Here is a 21021-nt window from a genome sequence, read left to right as displayed (position 1 = left end):
TTTTCAGAAGAAGTCTCATTTTGGGGGAACAATTCCTCCATTTGGGGAAAAATGTCCCCCCTTTTGGGGGAAATTTCCCCCTTTTTGGGAACAACTCCTCCTGTTTGGGGAAATTTCACCCTTATGAGGAAAAATATCCCTCTTTTGGGAAACAACTCCCCATTTGGGGGAAATAGTCCCTTGTTTGGGGGAAACTCCCCTGTTTTGGGGAAATACTCCCCCTCTCCAGGAAACAACTACATACTTTTAGGAACAATTCCCCCTTTTAGGGGAAAAACACCTCTCTCTTGGGAACAATTCCCTCTTTTTCGAAACAATTCCACTTTTGGGGAACATCTCCCCCTTTTCTTCAGAAAGAGTCCCATTTTGGGGGATCAGTTCTCCGTGTTTGTTAAAAATTCCCCCTTTTAGGGGAACAATTCCCCCTCTTCAGGGAAAAAATCCCCCTTTAGGGGAACAATTTCCCCTTTTTAGGCAACAATGCCCACCTTTTGGGGAAAATTCTCCTTTTTTTGTGAAGAATACCCCATTGTTTGGAAACAGTTCCCCCTGCTTTGAGGACAACTCCCCTATTTTGGGAACAATTTCCCATCTTTGGGGGAAAATCTCCCCATTTTGGAGGAACAATTCTACTTTCTAAGGAAAAATTCCCCCTTTTTGGGTACAACTCCCCACTTCTTGTTAATGATTCCCCTTTTTTGGGACCAATTCCCCCTTTTGCGAAACAACTCCCCATTGGGGGAAAATATTCCCTTGTTTGGGGAAATATTCCCCTTTTTTTGGGAAAATTCCCCTGTTTGGGGGTAAAACTGCCCCTTCTCCAGGAACCAACAACACACTTTTAGGAACAATTCCCTCTTTTTGGGGAAAAACACCTCTCTCTTGGGAACAATTCCCCCTTTATCGTAACAAGTCCTCTTTTGGGGAGCATCTCCCCCTTGTTTTCAGAAAGAGTCCCATTTTGGGGGATCAGTTCTCCATTTTTGTTAAAAATTCCCCCTTTTAGGGGAACAATTCCCCCTCTTCAGGGAAAAATCCCCCTTTTTGGGAACAATTTCCCCTTTTTAGGCAACAATGCCCACCTTTGGGGGAATATTCCCCTTTTTTTGTGAAGAATACCCCATTGTTTGGAAACAGTTCCCCCTGCTTTGAGGACAACTCCCCTTTTTTGGGAACAATTCCCCGTCTTTTGGAGAAAATCTCCCCATTTTGGAGGAACAATTCTACTTTCTAAGGAAAAATTCCCCCTTTTTGGGTACAACTCCCCACTTCTTGTTAACGATTCCCCCTTATCGGCATTAGCAAGTTCAGTGTCTGGAGTGGCATCTGCGGCCGCACGTAACAACTTAGAAAAATTGGAATGCTGGGCCGAGAGGCAAGCCTATGCCACGACAGAGATACTTGAGGAGATGTTACCAGATCAAAATAGTCTGCGACATCTGCTTTTACAGGATCAAGCTGCTATTGACATCTTGCTTTTGGCTCAAAGGAATGGGTGTGAGGACTTTAAGGGAATGTACTGTTTAAACCTTTCTGATCATAATGAGTCAATTCACAAATCCATTACTTTCCTGAAAGAGCACATGAGAAAGATTCAATATGGTATCAATCCTTTCAATCAATGGTTCACTGACTTGTTTGAAACAAGGTTGCTGGGTTTAGTCACAAGGGGATTAAGGATTTGGCTTATGGTGGTGGTAATCATCGTTGTGTGTTGTAAGTATAGCTAAAGAGTTGCTTGTAAAACTGCTGTGTTGGGCTTGGTTTGCTCAAAAGAAGAAGGGGGAATTGTTGAGGGATTTCTTGAAACAGCAAAAATCCCATGGCTTGCTGTAGCTGAGCAAACCAAGCTACCAGGGCAACTTTGAGAAGTTCCCATGACAGTGTTCCCACATTGCCCAATTGAGGAATTCAGAAAAATATTGTAACCAGTAGCTGGCTTCAAGGACAAGTTCTATGTGACTGCTAATCACAAGGGGTTGTTTTCTTGCAGGTGGGGTTGTTTTCTTGCAGTTGTTTGTCTGAGTGCTTTTGACCAATAATCTTGTGTGAAACACTGTCCACCCCTGTTAAGTTCTCTATAAAAGTTAGGCTATTCGGGCAATAAAATGGAGCATGATCTGACTCTACTGGTGTCTGTCGTGCTTTCGGCCGTGCTTCCTGCAACACTCTACTGTCCACAATATCTACTAACACCTCATTGATGCTATCTTGTGAGAGACAGCACAATCAGGGTGAGCCATCTTCCTGCAGAAATTAACAGATGAAAGAATGGAGCATCTGCCCAGGGGAACCTTGAGAAACTGCAGGATTTTGCCTACAGAAACCTCTTGACATTTACAAGAAGAAAAGCCTCATCCTGCACCAGAGGAAGAGGAACCCCACACATCAGGGCAGACTGGGACCCTGCTGAGTGAGCAGTGCCCAGGAGGAGGAGGGCCTGGGCACCACGAGGGATGCCATACGAGCTCACCAGGAGCTCACCAGGAACCAGGCCAACTTCCTACAGAGCTGCCTTATGAGGAGCATGGCCACCAAGAAAATGTAAGTTACCATGCTCGGCTCCGATCTGATGAGACACCACACAGCCAGCAGGGAAAGAGGTGCAGGTCTGTGAATCTCTTGGACAGCCTGGTGTGGAGAGGAGCAAGCACACTGGAAAGGCTGAAAGTCCCAACAGGCCTGAGGTCTGTGTGTCAATGGCTAGGGCTCTTGTCTCCGACAGCGAGGCCTATGAGGAGGCAGCTTCTTGTTAAAGCACCAGGGTCTCATTGCCTCCTCACCAGCCATGAACCAGGCAGGAGTCCTACCCTTCTCCTGCACTGGGCCATGGACATCCCCATCTCCTACTGCCCAGGAAGAGCCCTGAGCTCCTGTGTGAAGGGAAAGGATCTCCCTTCCCAGGAGCCTGGGGTCAAAGCCTGTTTTTCAATACATCAGTGTCACCTTCACATTTGTCTACCTGTCCTCACTGCCTCCAGTGTTCTGCTCTAATGAGCTCCAAGGGAGGCTGTGTCAGTGCCAGCAGAGTCCCCCCTCAGGGGGACACTGCAGGAAACTTGCATCTGCCTTGGATTTCTTGAGAGATTTCTTCAACGCACTCTCAGTGCCTGAGGTTCATGGGCTCATCGTCAAAGCCCCCAGAGGGCTGATTCCAATGCCTCTGCTGCTGATCTGGGCTGGGCTCCTGGGACAGGGAGAGCTCCTGGCAAGAGGGCCCTGGTGCAGAGAGACAGCTCTGCCCAGGAGCAGCTCCTCTGCACAGCGCAGAAGGGCTGGGGGCTCTGACCCCCATGGGGAGAGGAGAGGAGAGGAGAGAGGGGTTGGAGGCAGTTGGGAGTGGGAGGGTGCTGAGAGCTGCCTGCAGGAGAAACCTGCACAGCCCTTGACAAGGTAAGTCTCTGGCTGCAGGGCCATGCAGCTGCAGCTCCTGGAAGGGTCTCGTGCTGGGTCTTGTTTCTGGGAGGGCGGTGGGCAATGCAGTAGGCTGTGAGAGTCCTGCTGGATTGCACTGCGAGGTGAGGAAGTCTGGCAGAAGCCCCTTGGAGTGGCCTAAGCCAGGTGCCCCTGACACCCTAGAAGCCTCGAACACCCTGCTGGTGATGCAGGGCTCTCTGTCAGCTGCCCCATAGCTCCTGCTGCATGGAGGTGCCCCTTGGCAGGGCCCTGGTGGTGGCAGGGTGCTGCAGGGCAGCGCTGAGCACAGCCGCATGGGATGGGGTCTGTGAGCACAGGCGGGGGAAAGAAGAGTTTGGCCAAGATCAGCAGGAACAGAGTGGCCAAGAATCCTCTAGGTACAGCATGTTGTGTGACTGGGATACTGGAATACCCCAGCGTGTGGATATTCACCTGTCTGTGGGGTGTTTTCCTGGGCTTCAGGCTGCTCTCCAGCAGGATGCAGCTCTCTCGTGGCATCCTTGTGGCATCCAGGCGTCCCAAGGAGAAGACACCTCCTTGCTAAGGCCATGTCCGTGCTGCTGGATGTCTGTCTGTGGGCAGCTGGAGTGAGGCCTCGGCAGCCCTGGCTAGGGGGGAAGAGCTGAGATCCTGCTCAGGCCCCCAGGGCCACGGTAAGGATTCTGTCCAGCCTCACTCGGACTGGGGCTTCTCTGCTCTCAGCTGTCTCCGTTTTTTTCTCAGCGTAACACGAGTATGATCGGTGTCCTAAGCATTACAGGGGGAATTGTAAGAAAATACAGCAAATAAAATCTCTCTTGCTCTACAGTGTGGTCGGATGAGTTGTTTGCAAAAAGACTGCATGGCTCATTGATCTGACAAGTGGACTGCACTTGAGTTTCCCCCATGGTCCTGCTTCCCTCCTGCTGCACAGCAGGAAGGACTCCTCTGGAGCCCACAGCAGCCCCTGCTCCCAGTGTCACACGCAGCCAGCACCACCCAGAGCTCAAGCAAGAGAGCTGCAGAAAGGTTCTCATGCACAGAGAGAGGCTTATCTGCGGGCTTTCCAGGAGATGAAATAGGTTTTCCTCATTGAAGTCTGTTCTATTTTTTTTTTCTCCTCTTCAAAGATACCTGTGTCCAAAGTCAGCAAATGCCCAACAGCAGCTCTGTGAGCGAGTTCCTCCTGCTGGCATTCGCAGACACGCGCGAGCTGCGGCTCCTGCACTTCGTGCTCTTCCTGGGCATCTCCCTGGCTGCCCTCCTGGGCAACGGCCTCATCCTCACCGCCGTAGCCTGCGACCACCGCCTCCACACCCCCATGTACTTCTTCCTCCTCAACCTCGCCCTTCTCGACCTGGGCTGCATCTCCACCACTCTGCCCAAAGGCATGGCCAATGCCCTCTGGGACACCAGGGCCATCTCTTAGCACGGGTGTGCTGCACAGGTCTTCTTTTTTGTCTTCTTGGTTGGAGCAGAGTATTCCCTCCTCACCGTCATGGCCTACGACCGCTACGTTGCCATCTGCAAGCCCCTGCACTACGGGAGCCTCCTGGGCAGCAGAGCTTGTGCCCAGATGGCAGCAGCTGCCTGGGGCAGTGGCTTTCTCAGTGCTGTCCTGCACACAGCCAATACATTTTCCCTGTCCCTCTGCCTTGGAAACGCAGTGGCCCAGTTCTTCTGTGAGATCCCCCAGATCCTCAAGCTCTCCTGCTCAGATGCCTACCTCAGGGAAGTTGCTGTACTCTTATTTACTCTTTCTTTAATCTTTGCTTGTTTTGTTTTCATTATGTTGTCCTATATACGGATTTTCAGGGCTGTGCTGATTCCCTCTGAGAAGGACCAGCACAAAGCCTTTTCCACGTGCCTCCCTCATCTGGTTGTGGTCTCTCTGACTGTCAGCACTGGCATGTTTGCCTACCTGAAGCCCCCCTCCATCTCCTCTCCATCCCTGGACCTGTTGGTGGCCGTTCTATTCTCGGTGGTGGCTCCAGCAGTGAACCCCTTCATCTACAGCATGAGGAACAAGGACCTCAAGAATGCCTTGTGGAAACTGATGACTTGATTTGCTTCGGAAGCAATAATTTCACAGTCTGTTTCTGCAGATTACTCAGAATATCACTTACACAGAACAACCTATATTCCCTTTTTTGTTGTTTTTGTGTGTGTGAGTGTGTATTTTTAGTACTGGTATTACTTAGTTTTGTGTTTTGTTTTGTTGTTTTTTTTTTTTTCAGGTTAGGTTGCCCAATAAAATGTCATTTTTGTCCCACTCCCAATTCTGTATGTGTGTTTAGTGTATGTACTGAGTCTCTGTCCATGTGGAATTATGGTCTCTGTGAACTTTTAACGAAATAAAACAGCCTACACTGCCTTCTTTGTCTGATGTCCTTCCTCTGAGACCTGGTCTGGCTCTGCTGGGGCAGTGCCCATTTGCAGAGGAAAAGAGTCCCATTCCAGCAGCACAGCCAGGGAGCACCAGCGCTTGGGGCATGCCAAGCTGCTCTCTTGCCTCTGCCGCCCTCTCCTGCTGGTGGGGCCAGGCCCGGCTGCTCCTGGAGCTTGGTGCCAGTGCTGTTGTGGGGCTGTGCTGGGACTGCTGGCAGGTTAATGTTTCTTGCAGAGGGAATTAGCATCTGCCAGCAGAGTCCAGGGTATTGGCCGGAGCAGCATGAGCCCATAAAACAGGTGGAGCCCGCAGAGCATGAGCCTGTCCAAGGTGAATTTAGCAGAGCTCAAGTGCTCAAGCTGCTGCCAACAGGCAGAGGAGAGCTCTGCAGCCCCAGGACACGCAGTAGCCCCAGCAAAGGAGGCTGGTGACTGATTCCTTGCAGCCTTGGGCAATGACAGTGACCCCATGAGCTGGCTCTGCCTCCCAGCCTGCCCAGCATGGCCCTGCAGAGTGTCCCCGTGCCCTGGGCACCACAGCCCCCTTGGTCTGCAGAGCAGCACCGCCAGCTGGGGCTGGGGCAGGGGCTGGGAGGGCGCTTCCCAGAGTGTCTTCTAGGCCAGCTTCAGGCACACAACATCTGCATGTCAGAGTGATCTTTGCTGTGTGCAAGGAGCTGAGAGACCAACAACAGTCATGGGGCTGGAACATTGCCTGCAAGGTCCCACCTGCCCTAGCACCTCCCAGAACTGGCACGGAACTGGTTCACATGCATCAGAGGGTCTGGGAGCCCAGCAGCAGTGCCATGGGCTTGAAGGATCACAATCAGATCACTTCTACCTGGGCAGGTCCTAGGCCAAAAAGGGGGTGTTTTGTAGGTATGATATTATGAGGCGGTGGTGCCTCAGAAATTCTAAGTCCCGCAGGAAGTGAATGGCTGTTAAATGGCCTTTGAGGTGGCTTCTTGGAGAAATAGCTGGCAGCTCATCCCTTGACTCCTGGCTGGGATCTATGCCATTAGGCTCATATCTGCAAAAGTACCTGAAAGGCAAGCAGAAGGCACTTGCTGTGCCTGTAGTTTGTGAGATCCGCTCTTTCCGAGTACCTGGTAGGCCCCATAAAGGAAGAGGTCTTGGATAGGGCTTGTCATGTCAGAGGTGTCAGCTTTTGCCTGAAGTCATCCTTCAGGACTGCTTTCAGTTTTCAACACAGAGGGGGCCACTGCCTCCAAGATGCCTGGGGTAAACTGAACCATGCACGAGGGCCTGGAAAAAGTCACCCTGGCTGCATAGGAGCCATTCTATATCCAAAAGCTGGAGGCAGGAAACAAATTTTTAGGGTGGTACGGAGCTGCAGGGCACATTGTGCAGGGTGTTCCTGCAGCCTTTATGTTCTTTTCCATCCTGGCTTCGGTGCTGCGTCTGTCTTAAGAAAGGAGTAGCCAACAGAGGTAAGACAGACACTGTGAGATCATGAAAGCCATCAGAAAACTACCCCTAAGAAGATGACTGATATGGGGAGGTCAGAAGAAGCCTGGCCAGGAGAAATGTGAGATTTGGGAGAGAGAAGAGGCCAGCAGGAATCAATGATTTCTGGGAGGCTAGAAGGTTCAGGCAATGTTGATTCTGCTGTAGCACTGACTTAAAAGAGTCATGTAAAGACCTTGCCCTATTTTAACCAGCAACATTAATCCTTAAACCTAAATGCTACTGTACACACTGTCAGGAATCCACTACTCTAATGCCTGACCTCAACGCATCCCTTGAAGCCAAAATTCATCACATAGCCCCTTCCCCTTGTTTTTACTCTCTTAATCACTGTTGTGGTTTAACCCGGCCGGCAGCTAAACACCACGCAGCCGTTCGCTCACCCTCCCCCCTCCCTCTCTGGGATGGGGGAGATAAATGGAAAGTGAAGCCCGTGAGTTGAGATAAAGACAGTTTAATAAGACAGGAAAATAATAATAACAAAATAATAATAACAATAATAACAATAATAATAATATGGTGATAATAGGGAAATAATAATAATATGTACAAACAAGTGATGCACAATGCAATTGCTCACCACTCGCTGACCGATGCCCAGCCTAACCCCGAGCAGTCCGGCCCCCTTCCCCCGGCTAGCCACCCCTATATATTGTTTAGCATGACGTCAGATGGTATGGAATACCCCTTTGGCTAGTTTGGGTCACCTGTCCTGGGTCTGTCCCCTCCCAGCTCTTACTGCACCCCCAGCCTGCCCGTTGGCAGGACAGAGCAAAAGGCTGAGATGTCCTTGGCTTAGTATAAGCACTGCTCTGCAACAATTAAAGCATCGGGGTGTTATCAGCACTCTTCTCATCCTAAGCCAAAACACAGCATTCCACCAGCTACTAGGAAGAAAATTAATTCTGTGCTAACTGAAACCAGGACATCTATCCACCCCTTATTCCATACCATTTATGTCATGCTCAGGTTACACTCTTTTCCATACATTCTAATTGGTCACCTATAGTAATCATGGTAGTAATAACATACAGTATAATATACTAATTAACATGGTACAATTCAGTTCATGGGCTATTCTCACCCAGTATTAAATCTCCTTGAGGTACACACCGGACCTCTCCGTTCTTTTGCATCACCCACCAAGTGTATCCAGGTCCCTGAGCGAAAACAATTCCACGAATAGGTCTGCCTTTTCCTGAGGCAGGAGTAGCCCAGACTGTTTTACCCAGCATATTTTTTACATGCACTACAGGAACTTTATCCCCATCTACAGTACGTAACAGGTTTGATTGGGCAGGTCCAGCTCGGTTGGTAGATCCCCTAGTATTGACTAACCAGGTGGCCTTTGCCAAATGCGTATCCCAGTTTTTGAACGTCCCAGCGCCCATTGCTTTCAAGGTAGTCTTTAACAGGCCATTGTATCGTTCAACTTTCCCGGAGGCTGGTGCATGATAGGGGATGTGATACACCCATTCAATACCATGTTCTTTGGCCCAAGTGTCTATAAGGTTGTTTCGGAAGTGAGTCCCATTGTCTGACTCTATTCTTTCTGGGGTGCCATGTCACCATAGGACTTGCTTTTCAAGGCCCAGGATGGTGTTCCGGGTGGTGGCATGAGGCACAGGATATGTTTCCAGCCATCCGGTGGTTGCTTCCACCACTGTAAGTACGTGGCGCTTGCCATTGCGAGTTTGAGGGAGTGTGATGTAATCAATCTGCCAGGCCTCTCCATATTTATATTTCAGCCATCATCCTCCATACCAAAGAGGCTTTGACCGTTTGGCTTTCTTGATTGCAGCACATGTTTCACAGTCATGAATAACCTGTGCTATAGCGTCCATGGTCAGGTCCACCCCTCGATCACGAGCCCATCTGTATGTTGCGTCTCTACCTTGATGGCCTGAGGTGTCATGGGCCCATCGGGCTATAAATAATTCACCTTTATGCTGCCAATCCAGGTCCACCTGAGCTACTTCAATCTTAGCAGCCTGATCCACCTGCTGGTTGTTTTGATGTTCTTCAGTAGCCCGATTCTTGGGCACATGAGCATCTACGTGGCGTACTTTCACAGCCAGGTTCTCTACCCGAGCAGCAATATCTTGCCACAATGCAGCAGCCCAGATGGGTTTGCCCCTACGCTGCCAGTTGTTTTGCTTCCATTGCTGTAACCATCCCCACAGGGCATTTGCTACCATCCATGAATCGGTGTAGAGATAGAGAACTGGCCATTTTTCTCGTTCAGCAATGTCTAAAGCCAGCTGAATGGCTTTCACTTCTGCAAACTGACTCGATTCACCTTCTCCCTCAGCAGCTTCTGCAACTCGTCGCGTAGGACTCCATACAGCAGCCTTCCATCTCCGATGCTTCCCCACAATACGACAGGACCCATCAGTGAACAGGGCATATTTCTTTTCATTCTCTGGCAACTGGTTGTACAGTGGGGCTTCTTCAGCACGACCCACCTCCTCCTCTGATGATATCCCAAAGTATTTGCCTTCTGGCCAGTCCATGATCACTTCCAATATTCCTGGGCGACTGGGGTTTCCTATTCGAGCCCGCTGAGTAATCAGTGCAACCCACTTGCTCCATGTAGCATCAGTTGCATGATGCGTAGAGGGGACCCTTCCCTTGAACATCCAGCCTAGTACCGGCAATCGGGGTGCTAGGAGGAGCTGCGCTTCAGTACCGACCACCTCCGAAGCAGATCGAACTCCTTCATATGCTGCCAATATCTCCTTTTCAGGCAGAGTATAGCGGGCCTCAGATCCTCTGTATCCCCGACTCCAAAACCCCAGGGGCCGACCTCGAGTTTCCCCAGGTTCTTTCTGCCAGAGGCTCCAGGTGGGGCCGTTCTCCCCCGCTGCAGTGTAGAGCACATTCTTTACATCCGGTCCAGTTCGAACTGGCCCAAGGGCTACTGCATGGACTATTTCCTGCTTGATTTGTTCAAAGGCTTGTCGTTGTTCAGAGCCCCATTCAAACTCATTCTTCTTACGGGTTACTTGGTAGAGCGGGTTTACAATCAGGCTGTAATTTGGGATGTGCATTCTCCAAAACCCCACAACACCTAGGAAAGTCTGTGTTTCTTTTTTGTTAGTTGGTGGAGACATAGCTGTTATTTTGTTGATCACATCCATTGGGATTTGACGACGTCCATCTTGCCATTTTATTCCTAAAAACTGGATCTCTCGTGCAGGTCCTTTGACTTTATTTTGTTTTATGGCAAAACTGGCTTTCAGAAGGATTTGGACTATTTTCTTCCCTTTCTCGAAAACTTCCTCTGCTGTGTCACCCCACACAATAATGTCATCGATGTACTGCAGGTGTTCAGGAGCTTCCCCCTGCTCTAGCGCAGACTGGATCAGCCCATGGCAAATGGTAGGGCTGTGTTTCCACCCCTGGGGCAGCCTATTCCAAGTATATTGGACTCCCCTCCAAGTGAAGGCAAATTGTGGCCTGCACTCTGCTGCTAGAGGGATGGAGAAAAATGCATTAGCGATATCAATTGTGGCGTACCACTTGGCTGCCCTCGATTCAAGTTCATACTGAAGTTCCAGCATGTCCGGCACTGCAGCACTCAGTGGTGGCGTGACTTCGTTCAGGCCACGATAGTCCACTGTTAGTCTCCACTCGCCATTAGACTTTCGCACTGGCCATATGGGACTATTGAAAGGTGAATGGGTCTTGCTGATCACTCCTTGGCTCTCCAATTGACGAATTAGCTTATGGATGGGAATCAGGGAGTCTCGGTTAGTGCGATATTGCCGCCGGTGCACAGTTGTGGTAGCGATTGGCACTTGCTGTTCTTCGACCCTCAGCAACCCCACAACAGAGGGATCCTCTGAGAGACCAGGCAAGCTAGATAATTGTTTAATGCCCTCTGTCTCTAAGGCAGCTATACCAAAAGCCCACCGGAACCCTTTTGGGTCCTTGCAATAGCCTCTTCTAAGATAGTCTATGCCAAGGATACATGGAGCATCCGGGCCAGTCACAATACGGTGCTTTTCCCACTCATTCCCAGTCAGACTCACTTCAGCCTCCAATACAGTCAACTGCTGAGATCCCCCTGTCACTCCACAAATATAGATGGGCTCTGGTCCTTTATAGCTCGATGGCATTATAGTACATTGTGCACCGGTGTCTACTAAAGCCTTATACTTCTGTGCGTGTGACGTGCCAGGCCATCGAATCCACACAGTCCAATAAACTCGATTGTCCCTTTCCTCCCCCTGGCTGGAGGCAGGGCCCCCCTAATCCTGGTCAGAATCTTCTTCGTTTCTGTGTTTGAAGGACTGTCTGCTGGAAGTTGGAGCAGCAAACTTTTCAGAGAATCCCTTTTTCCTGATTGTTTTCTTTTGCAACTCACGTACCCGTGCCTCTAGGGTCGCGGTAGATTTTCCATCCCATTTTCTCATGTCCTCTCCATGGTCTCGTAAGTAAAACCACGGGGTGGCACGGGGTGAGTACCCACCATATCGTCTTCCTTGTGTGGGTGAACGCCTACCCCTGACAGCTGAGACACTGCTTTGTACAGGTGCAGAGGAGAATAATCTCTCTTCAAGCTGATGAATCTTTTCAGAAAGTTTCTCCCAGGTGTTCTCTTTTGGTCGATGGACACTGGTTGGTTCAGGTGGGGAGGACGATAGATTCTCTTCAAGTTGGTGAACCTTTTCAGAAAGTTTCTCCACAGCTGAGACGCAGGCCTGTAAGGAAGAGGAGAGACTTTCTTCGTACTGCCGGAGTTGTTTAGCCGCTTCATCCACTGTGGGTTCCTCATCCTCTTTCCAGGCCATTATTGCCAATGAGCTGGCATATGATGATGGTGCACTCCGTACAAACTTCCGCCACATGGGTCGTGTACACCTGACTTCATCTGGGTCTTTGGATGTTTGTCTGAGGTCTGGATCCTCATAAATCACTTCCCGTACGGCTAATTCCCTCAGGTACTGGATTCCCTTCTCCATAGTGGTCCACTTGCCTGGTAGACATAAAAGTTCTTCCTTGAAGGGATACCTTTCCCTCACAGCTGAGAGGAGACGCCTCCAGAGGCTGGTGGATTGTGCTCCATCTGCAATTGCTTTGTCAATGCCGGCGTCTCGAGCAAGGGATCCCAGCCGCTTGGCTTCCCTGCCGTCTAATTCCACACAATTGGCTCCAGAGTCCCAGCACCGGAGCAGCCAGGTGACAAGCTGCTCACCTATACAGCGACCAAAATCTTTTCGCACATCTCGTAGCTCGCGCTCGTTTAGGCTTCAGGTAGTTACTGTTGCTTTTTCGACATCCTCATCTTCCTCCTCCTGAATCCTTGATGGCCCAGCGTCGTCATCATCTTCGTCATCTCTATACCTAGTTTTGGCAGAAGCCTTACCTGGATTGCCAGAAGACTCTCTGCGTTCTAAACGACCTGAATCTCTATATCATTTTTTCACCTTCTCTACAGGGGCAGCTTGCACTGCTACTGCTCGTTTCTCTGACTTTGTTACAGGGTCTGCCCCAGAGGTTGGAATACCCTCTGCAGGGTCAACTTGCACTGCTACAGCTCGTTTCTCTGACCCCGTTACAGGGGTTGGAATACCCTCTGCAGGGTCAACTTGCACTGCTACAGCTCGTTTCTCTGACACGGCCACAGGAGCTGGAGCGGCTGCAGGAGCTGGAGCTGGAGCGGCTGCAGGAGCTGGGACTGGAGTAGCGGCAGGAGCTGGAGCTGGAGCGACTGCAGGAGCTGGAGCTGGAGCAGTTGCAGGAGCTGGAGCTGGAGCGACTGCAGGAGCTGGGACTGGAGCAGCGGCAGGAGCTGGAGCTGGAGCGACTGCAGGAGCTGGGACTGGAGTAGCGGCAGGAGCTGGAGCTGGAGCGACTGCAGGAGCTGGAGCTGGAGCAGTTGCAGGAGCTGGAGCTGGAGCGACTGCAGGAGCTGGGACTGGAGCAGCGGCAGGAGCTGGAGCTGGAGCGACTGCAGGAGCTGGGACTGGAGCGGCTGCAGGAGCTGGGACTGGAGCGGCTGCAGGAGCTGGGACTGGAGCGGCTGCAGGAACCGGATCTGGAGTGGCTGCAGGAGCTGGAACTGGAGCAGCTGCAGGAGCTGGGACTGGAGCGGCTGCAGGAGCTGGGACTGGAGCGGCTGCAGGAGCTGGGACTGGAGCGGCTGCAGGAACCGGATCTGGAGTGGCTGCAGGAGCTGGAACTGGAGCAGCTGCAGGAGCTGGGACTGGAGCGGCTGTAGAGTCCACCGTAGGGGTCACAGTGGCCGTTGGATCTGTCACAGGGCTTGGAGTGGCCGCAGGGTCTGTCACTAAGTTGATAGCAGTATCAATGGCAGCTCGATAGGCATGAGCCAGGCCCCAGCACGTTACAATGATTTGTGTTACTTTAGAACTGCCAGAATCATGACACCTTTTTTTCAAGCATTCTGCCAGTTTTTGAGGATTTTGCCATTGTTCAGGGGTGAATTTCCAAAACACTGGGGGTACCAACTGCTCTAGATGCCTGCCCATATCCACCCATACTCCCTGCCACCCACAACTATATTGCCTCCAGGCAGATCTCTGGATGAGCTTCCTAAGTAGTTGTTTAACTTTAAGCAGAATCTGAAGTGCATTCAGGAGGCAGAACAACAAGACTATGGTGGTCTGAGTATCCCAAGAATATTCAATATCTTGGAGAGCTATTGTGACAAGCTCAGGGGATAAGAGGGTGGTGAAGGAGGAAGGCAGAGTGATCCAGGAGGATACAGGGGTGGTGAAGGAGAAAGGGAGAGTTAGCAAGTAAGAAAAAATATCTTCCCCTTTCCCCTCCACAGATTGACTCTCTAATGGAGAAAAACAACAGGTATAATTGCTAATAGTTCCCAAGATACTGTTTCCAAAGTACAGAGTCCACGATGTTACTGAGTATAAATACCAAGTTAGAGTCATGACCAGATATCTCATCGTCTCATAAGCCATTGCTATAACACTCAGTACCATAATGACCTGAAACCAGGGCCCGGAGAGGATAAACAACACGACAGAGAGCAAATACGGAAAATAATGTAATATAATACTCAATTTGGAAAACAGGCGCAGCAGAGTTGAGATTAAAACAATCAGCATCATGACAAGTGACTATTAAGCAGGTCTAACCCTTACACCAATTTTAGTTTAACACACTCTGGTCAGATCTGCCATTATCTCAACCTTTCGAGCCCCACGTTGGGCGCCAAAAAGACTGTCGTGGTTTAACCCGGCCGGCAGCTAAACACCATGCAGCCGTTCGCTCACCCTCCCCCCTCCCTCTCTGGGACGGGGGAGAGAAATGGAAAGTGAAGCCCGTGAGTTGAGATAAAGACAGTTTAATAAGACAGGAAAATAATAATAACAAAAATAATAATAACAATAATAATAATAATGATACAATGGTGATAATAGGAAAGTAATAATAGTATGTACAAACAAGTGATGCACAATGCAATTGCTCACCACTCGCTGACCGATGCCCAGCCTAACCCCGAGCAGTCCGGCCCCCTTCCCCCGGCTAGCCACCCCTATATATTGTTTAGCATGACGTCAGATGGTATGGAATACCCCTTTGGCTAGTTTGGGTCACCTGTCCCGGGTCTGTCCCCTCCCAGCTCTTACTGCACCCCCAGCCTGCCCGTTGGCAGGACAGAGCAAAAGGCTGAGATGTCCTTGGCTTAGTATAAGCACTGCTCTGCAACAATTAAAGCATCGGGGTGTTATCAGCACTCTTCTCATCCTAAGCCAAAACACAGCACTCCACCAGCTACTAGGAAGAAAATTAATTCTAACTGAAACCAGGACAAGTGAGAACCTTGAGGAACTGCAGGGGGGGGGTCCTGAAGGGTCTTGAGGGACCCACGAGGTCCCCGTGGTGGTCTCGGAGTCCCCGCGAAGGTCACCAGAAGAGTTTTGGGGTCCTCAGGAGGGCCTTGGGGTGCCTGCGAGCACCCCAACTTGTCCCCGTTGTCCCCTTGTGTCACCAGCTGCCGGGGGGGGTGTCGGGGGGGGCCTCGTTTTGCAGCCATCGAGGACGAGTACAGCGGCCCCAAGCTGGAGGATGGCAAAGTCACGCTGGCTTTCATGAAGGACCTGATGCAGTGGTACAAGGAGCAGAAGAAACTCCACAGAAAATGCGCCTACCAGGTGCCCCACTTCTCCCAAACCCCCCTCCCCCAAGCCCCTCGGTGGGGACGACCCCGTCCCCGGAGTGCCACATGTCCCCCGTTGTGTGTCCCCCCTGTCCCCGCTGCCTGTTTGCCCCAGCAGATCCTGGTGCAGGTGAAGGAGGTGCTGGCCAAGCTGCCCACCTTGATAGAAACGACGCTGAAGGAGGTGGGTGCCCCCCTCGCTGGGTGCTGGGACCACCTTGGGGGGGCGTGGGGGGGCCATGTGAAGGTTCCCCCCCAAAAAAAAAAAAAAAACTCTAGGTGGTGACGTTTGATCCCGAACGCAGACGGAGAAGCTGACAGTGTGCGGGGACACCCACGGGCAGTACTACGACCTGCTGAACATCTTCGAGCTCAACGGGCTGCCCTCCGAGTCCAACCCCTACGTATCCCCCCCCGGCCGAGGGGACGGGTGGTGGGGTGGGGAAAAGGGGAAAAAAAAAAAAAAGGGGGGGGGGGAAAGGTTTTTTTTTTCCTGAACCACCCGCAGATATTCAACGGGGACTTCGTGGACCGCGGCTCCTTCTCGGTCGAGGTCATCCTCACGCTTTTCGGTTTCAAGCTGCTCTACCCCGATCACTTCCACTTGCTGCGAGGTAACGGGGCCACCGCGGGTGCTGGGTGTAATGGGGCAGGTTGTGGGGTTGTGTTGAGCAGCCCTGGCTGTGGGGTTTTGTCCCCACATCCTGGGATTGGGTCCCAAGGCACACAGCCTTGTGGCCCCGCTCTTGGCTGCAGCGATGGGTTTTGGGGACTCATCCCCTGTCCTGGGTTTTGGGGACTTGTTCCCTGTCCTTGGTTGTGGGGCTGGGTTTTGGGGCCTCATCCCCAGTCCTTGGTTGTGGTGTTGGGTTTGGGGAACTCATCGCCTCTCCTGTGTTTTGGGGACTTGCTCCTTGTCCTGGGTTTTGGGGCCAGGTTTTGGGGCCTCGTCCCCTGTCCTTGGTTGTAGGGCTGCCACACATCCCCTGTCGCAGCGCCATGCCCCGTGTCCCTTTTGAGGGACGTCTTGGGGCTGCCCCATCCCCCGGATTCCCTGAGCCGATGTCACCGGTGCCTCGTCCTTGCCCCACGTCCCCGTCCTCCACCGAGAGGCCGCTCTCCCCCTGGCTCCCCCATCCCACATCCTCAGCGCCTCGCCCCCTGTCCCGGCTGCCCGGCGTGTCCCCAATCCTCGGGGCTGATTTTGGGCCCCCCCCCCCCCCCCCCCCCGCTTCGTGTCCCCCCAGGGAACCACGAGACGGACAACATGAACCAGATCTACGGCTTCGAAGCGGAGGTGAAGGCCAAGTACACGGCGCAGATGTTCGCCCTCTTCAGCGAGGTCTTCGAGTGGCTGCCCCTGGCCCAGTGCATCAACGGCAAAGTGCTGGTGGGTCACCCCGGGGGGGGCTGGGGGGGCTGTCCCATGTGGGTGGGGGGGCCTTGGGTGTCCCCGTGTAGGGTCCTGGGGGGCCTGTCCCCATTTGGGTCCTGGGGGCTGTTCCCGTTTGGGTGGGGGGACATTGGGTGTCCCGTCTGGGGTCCTGGGGGGGCTGTCCCCATTTGGGTCCGGGGGGCTGTTCCCGTGTGGGTGGGGGGGCCTTGGGTGTCCCCATGTGGGGTCCTGGGGGGGCTGTCCCCATTTGGGGTCCTGGGGTCATCCCCATTTGGGTCTGGGGGGCTGTTCCCATTTGGGTGGGGGGCATTGGGTGTCCCCGTGTAGGGTCCTGGGGGGGACTGTCCCCATTTGGGGTCTGGGGGTCGTCCCCATTTGGGTCCTGGGGGCTGTTCCCATGTGGGTGGGGGGGCCTTGGGTGTCCCCGTGTAGGGTCTTGGGGGGGACTGTCCCCATTTGGGGTCCTGGGGTCATCCCCATTTGGGTCTGGGGGGCTGTTCCCGTTTGGGTGGGGGGGCCTTGGGTGTCCCCGTCTGGGGTCCTGGGGGGGCTGTCCCCATTTGGGGTCTGGGGGTCGTCCCCATTTGGGTCCTGGGGGCTGTTCCCATGTGGGTGGGGGGGCATTGGGTGTCCCCGTGTAGGGTCTTGGGGGGGACTGTCCCCATTTGGGGTCTGGGGGTCGTCCCCATTTGGGTCCTGGGGGCTGTTCCTGTGTGGGCGGGGGGGCATTGGGTGTCCCCGTGTAGGGTCTTGGGGGGTCTGTCCCCATTTGGGGCCTGGGGGGCTGTTCCTATGTGGGTCTGGGGTTGTCCCTGTTGGGGTCGGGGTCTGGGGGGGCTGTCCCTGTGTGGGTTGGGGGCCTCCCCTGTGTTGGTCTGGTGTTTCCCAGTTTGGGTCTGGGGGGCTGTTCCCATGTGGGTCTGGGGGATGTCCCTGTTGGGGTCAGGGTCCTGGGGGGTGTCCCCGTTTGGGTTGGGGGTGTCCCTGTTTGGGTCGGGGGGCGTTGGCCGTCCCCATGTGGGTGGGGGCCTCCCTTTTGTTGGTCAGGTGTGTCCCAGTTTGGGTCTGGGGGGTTGTCCCTGTTTGGATTGGGGGTGTCCCCATGTGGGTCCTGGGGGGCTGTCCCTGTGTGGGGTGGGGGCATCCCAGTTTGGGTCTGGGGGGCATCCCCACGTGGGTCTGGGCGCTGTCCCCATTCGGGTCATCCCCGTTTGGATCCAGGGGGCTGTCCCCGTGTGGGCTGGGGGTGTCCCTGTGTGGGTTCGGGGGGGGGGCTGTCCCCATTTGGGTCTGGGGGTGTCCCTGTGCCCACCTGCCTGCCCCCCCCCCAGATCATGCACGGCGGCCTCTTCAGCGAGGACGGCGTCACCCTCGACGACATCCGCAAAATCGAGAGGAACCGGCAGCCCCCAGACTCAGGTGGGACTCGGGGCTTAGCAGGGGAGTGTCCCCTGTGTCCCGTCCCCCCCCCAGCCGCTGTGGGGTTTTGGGGGGGGGTCCCTAACCCTACACCCCCCCTGCAGGTCCCATGTGCGACCTGCTGTGGTCGGACCCGCAGCCGCAGGTGAGTCGATCCCCACCCTACAACCTCGGGGCTCGGTCCCCCCAAAATAACCCTTGTTGGGGGGGGGTTGCGTGACGGTGACGCCCCCCCCCCCCCTTTTTCCAGAACGGGCGCTCGGTCAGCAAGAGGGGGTTGAGCTGCCAATTCGGGCCGGACGTCACCAAAAGTTTTTTGGAGCGCAACCGCCTCGACTACATCATCCGGAGCCACGAGGTCAAGCCTGAGGGCTACGAGGTGGCCCACGATGGCAAGTGTGTCACCGTCTTCTCCGCGCCCAACTACTGGTGAGTGGCACTGGGGGGGCAGTGTCACCCCCCCCTCCAGCTCCGGGGGGACCCGCGGAGACCCCCCCGAGCTCCTCCCGGGATAGCGAGGGGCTGGGTGGGTGAGGGAAAGGCTGCGGGCGTGGAGTCCTTGGTTTCGGGAAGGGTTTTGGCACCGTTTCCCGCAGTTTTGTCCTTAAAAAAGGGGCTGTTCTCGGCTGGGACTTCTTAATTGGGTTAAAAAACGGATTATGGATGTTAGGACCCCGGATTATGGATGTTAGGATCCCGGATTATGGATGTTAGGACCCCCGGATTACGGATATTAGGACCCCAAATTGTGGATATTAGGACCCCCAGATTATGGATATTAGGAGCCCCATATTATGGATTTTAGGACCCCCAGATTATGGATATTAGGACCCCAGATTATGGATATTAGGACCCCCAGATTATGCATATTAGGACCCCAAATTGTGGATGTTAGGACCCCCAGATTATGGATATTAGGACCCCCTGTTTACGGATGTTAGTCCCCAGATTATGGATGTTAGGACCCCTGGATTATGGATGTTAGGACCCCCAGATTACATATATTAGGACCCCCGGATTATGGATGTTAGGACCCCCAGATTATGGATATTAGGAGCCCCATATTATGGATTTTAGGACCCCCAGATTTTGGATATTAGGACCCCAGATTACGGATATTAGGACCCCCAGATTATGGATATTAGGACCCCCGGATTACATATATTAGGACCCCAGATTATGGATTTTAGGACCCCAGATTATGTATATTAGGACCCCCAGATTTTGGATATTAGGACCCTCAGATTATGGATATTAGGACCTCCAGATTATGGACATTAGGACCCCCAGATTATGGACATTAGGACCCCCGGATTATGGATTTTAGTACCCCTGGATTATGGATATTAGGATTGGGATGGGCTGCCCAGGGGGGTGGCGGAGTCCCCATCCTGTGTCCTCGTGTCCCTATTTTATGGGGGATTGGGTGGGTTTTGTGCCCCCTCCCTCCCCCAGCACCTCTCGGCCTCGCTGCCCCCCTCTCTGCGGGGTCCTCTCGGTGTCCCCCAATTTCTGTGTCCCCCCCCCGCAGTGACCAGATGGGCAATATGGGCTCCTACATCCACCTGCGAGGCGGCGACCTGCGTCCCGACTTCCACCAGTTCACAGCAGTGGTGAGTTTTGGGGGGGGGCCCAAATCTGAGACACCCCCCCCGGGTAACCAAAATTCCCCCAAAATCCCCCCAGCCCCCTCCAAAATTTCCAGCCCCCCTCTCCCTCCTTTTCCCAGCTTGGGGTGATTTTTTTTTTGGGGGGGGGGGGGAGGGGATGCTCGTGGGGGTCGTTAGCAGGCTATGGGGCAAACGGGGGGGGAGGGGGGCGATGGGGGCACAGGAGGGTTTGTGGGCACTGGGGGGGGCTTTGAGGGGCTGTGGGGGGGTCTGGAGGGAGCTATGGGGGGGGGGTTCGGGGGTGTGGGGGGCTATGGGGGGGGGCTTTGGGGGAAGTCGGGGGCTTGGGGGTGACTTTGGGGGGTGCAAGGAGGGGGTGGGATTTGGGGAAGGGGGGGGCAGTTTCAGGGGTGCCCCCCCTGGGCCCCCCAACCCCATTTTTTCTCCTTTTTTTCCCCCCCCCAGCCTCACCCCAATGTCAAGCCCATGATGTACGCCAACACCCTGCTGCAGCTGGGCATGATGTGACCCCCCCGCGGCACCCAGGGGTGCCCCCCCTCACTCCCCCCTGCCCCCACCGCACCCCCCCTTCCCCCCCCCAGGGCGTTTTTAATATATTGGAAGATTGTATTTATTCCTCCCCTCCCCCCCCCCCACCTCCTCCCAGTGCTCCCAGTTTGGGGGCTGCGCTGGGGAGGGGGGGTGGCACTTGGGGTGGGGGGGGGCTGCTGGGATCGCCTCCCTCCCCCCCCGGAGGGGGGCTGCTCCCCCTGATAAGCAATGGGGGGGGGGGGACCATGCCCCCCGGCTGTGTCGTCCCCCCCCCCACCCCAGGCCGGGCGGTTTTACTGTCTGTAATTAAAGATGTTAAAATAAATAAAGTTATTATTGTAAAGCGGGGGGAGGAGCCGCCTCAATTTGGGAGGGGGGGGGGGGGGGCACTGAGGGGGGGGGGTGCTTCCCAAGCATGGGGCAGCTTCTAGATCTTTCTCACAGAAACCACCCCTGTGGCCCCCTGCCACCAAAACCTTGCCAATTAAACCCACAACACCGAGAAAATCAACAAATTCCGGTCCCATTGAGATTGGAAATACGAAATTCAATGAAATCTTTATTATTATTATTATTATTTATTATTATTATTATTATTTATTATTATTATTTATCATTAATTA

General features: G+C 53.6%; 2 protein-coding genes across 4 annotated transcripts; both read left to right on the top strand.

The window, feature by feature from the left end:
* Positions 1–2230: 2230 nt before the first annotated feature.
* On the top strand, positions 2231–5770 carry LOC137847530 (olfactory receptor 14A16-like). 3 transcript variants are annotated; one of them, XM_068665812.1, is made up of 3 exons: positions 2231–2544; positions 4226–4425; positions 4527–5770. In XM_068665812.1, exon 3 carries the CDS (start codon positions 4895–4897, stop codon positions 5459–5461), a length of 567 nt encoding a protein of 188 aa, XP_068521913.1. In that variant the 5' UTR covers positions 2231–2544; positions 4226–4425; positions 4527–4894; the 3' UTR covers positions 5462–5770. The 3 variants fall into 3 exon arrangements, with proteins under 3 accessions (XP_068521913.1, XP_068521912.1, XP_068521914.1); XM_068665811.1 differs by having other exon boundaries at positions 3880–4425; XM_068665813.1 differs by lacking the exon at positions 4226–4425.
* Positions 5771–15255: 9485 nt separating this feature from the next.
* On the top strand, positions 15256–20744 carry LOC137847188 (serine/threonine-protein phosphatase 5). The gene is made up of 10 exons (XM_068665472.1): positions 15256–15416; positions 15540–15605; positions 15727–15825; positions 15930–16035; positions 16669–16811; positions 18149–18236; positions 18341–18381; positions 18487–18665; positions 19768–19849; positions 20312–20744. The coding sequence occupies exons 1-10, from the start codon at positions 15354–15356 to the stop codon at positions 20372–20374; spliced, it is 930 nt and encodes a 309-aa protein (XP_068521573.1). The 5' UTR covers positions 15256–15353; the 3' UTR covers positions 20375–20744.
* Positions 20745–21021: the final 277 nt, after the last annotated feature.

Source organism: Anas acuta, chromosome W (assembly GCF_963932015.1).
Source record: "Anas acuta chromosome W, bAnaAcu1.1, whole genome shotgun sequence".
NCBI classification, from domain to species: domain Eukaryota; kingdom Metazoa; phylum Chordata; class Aves; order Anseriformes; family Anatidae; genus Anas; species Anas acuta.
This window is presented reverse-complemented; position numbering and strand designations above follow the sequence as displayed.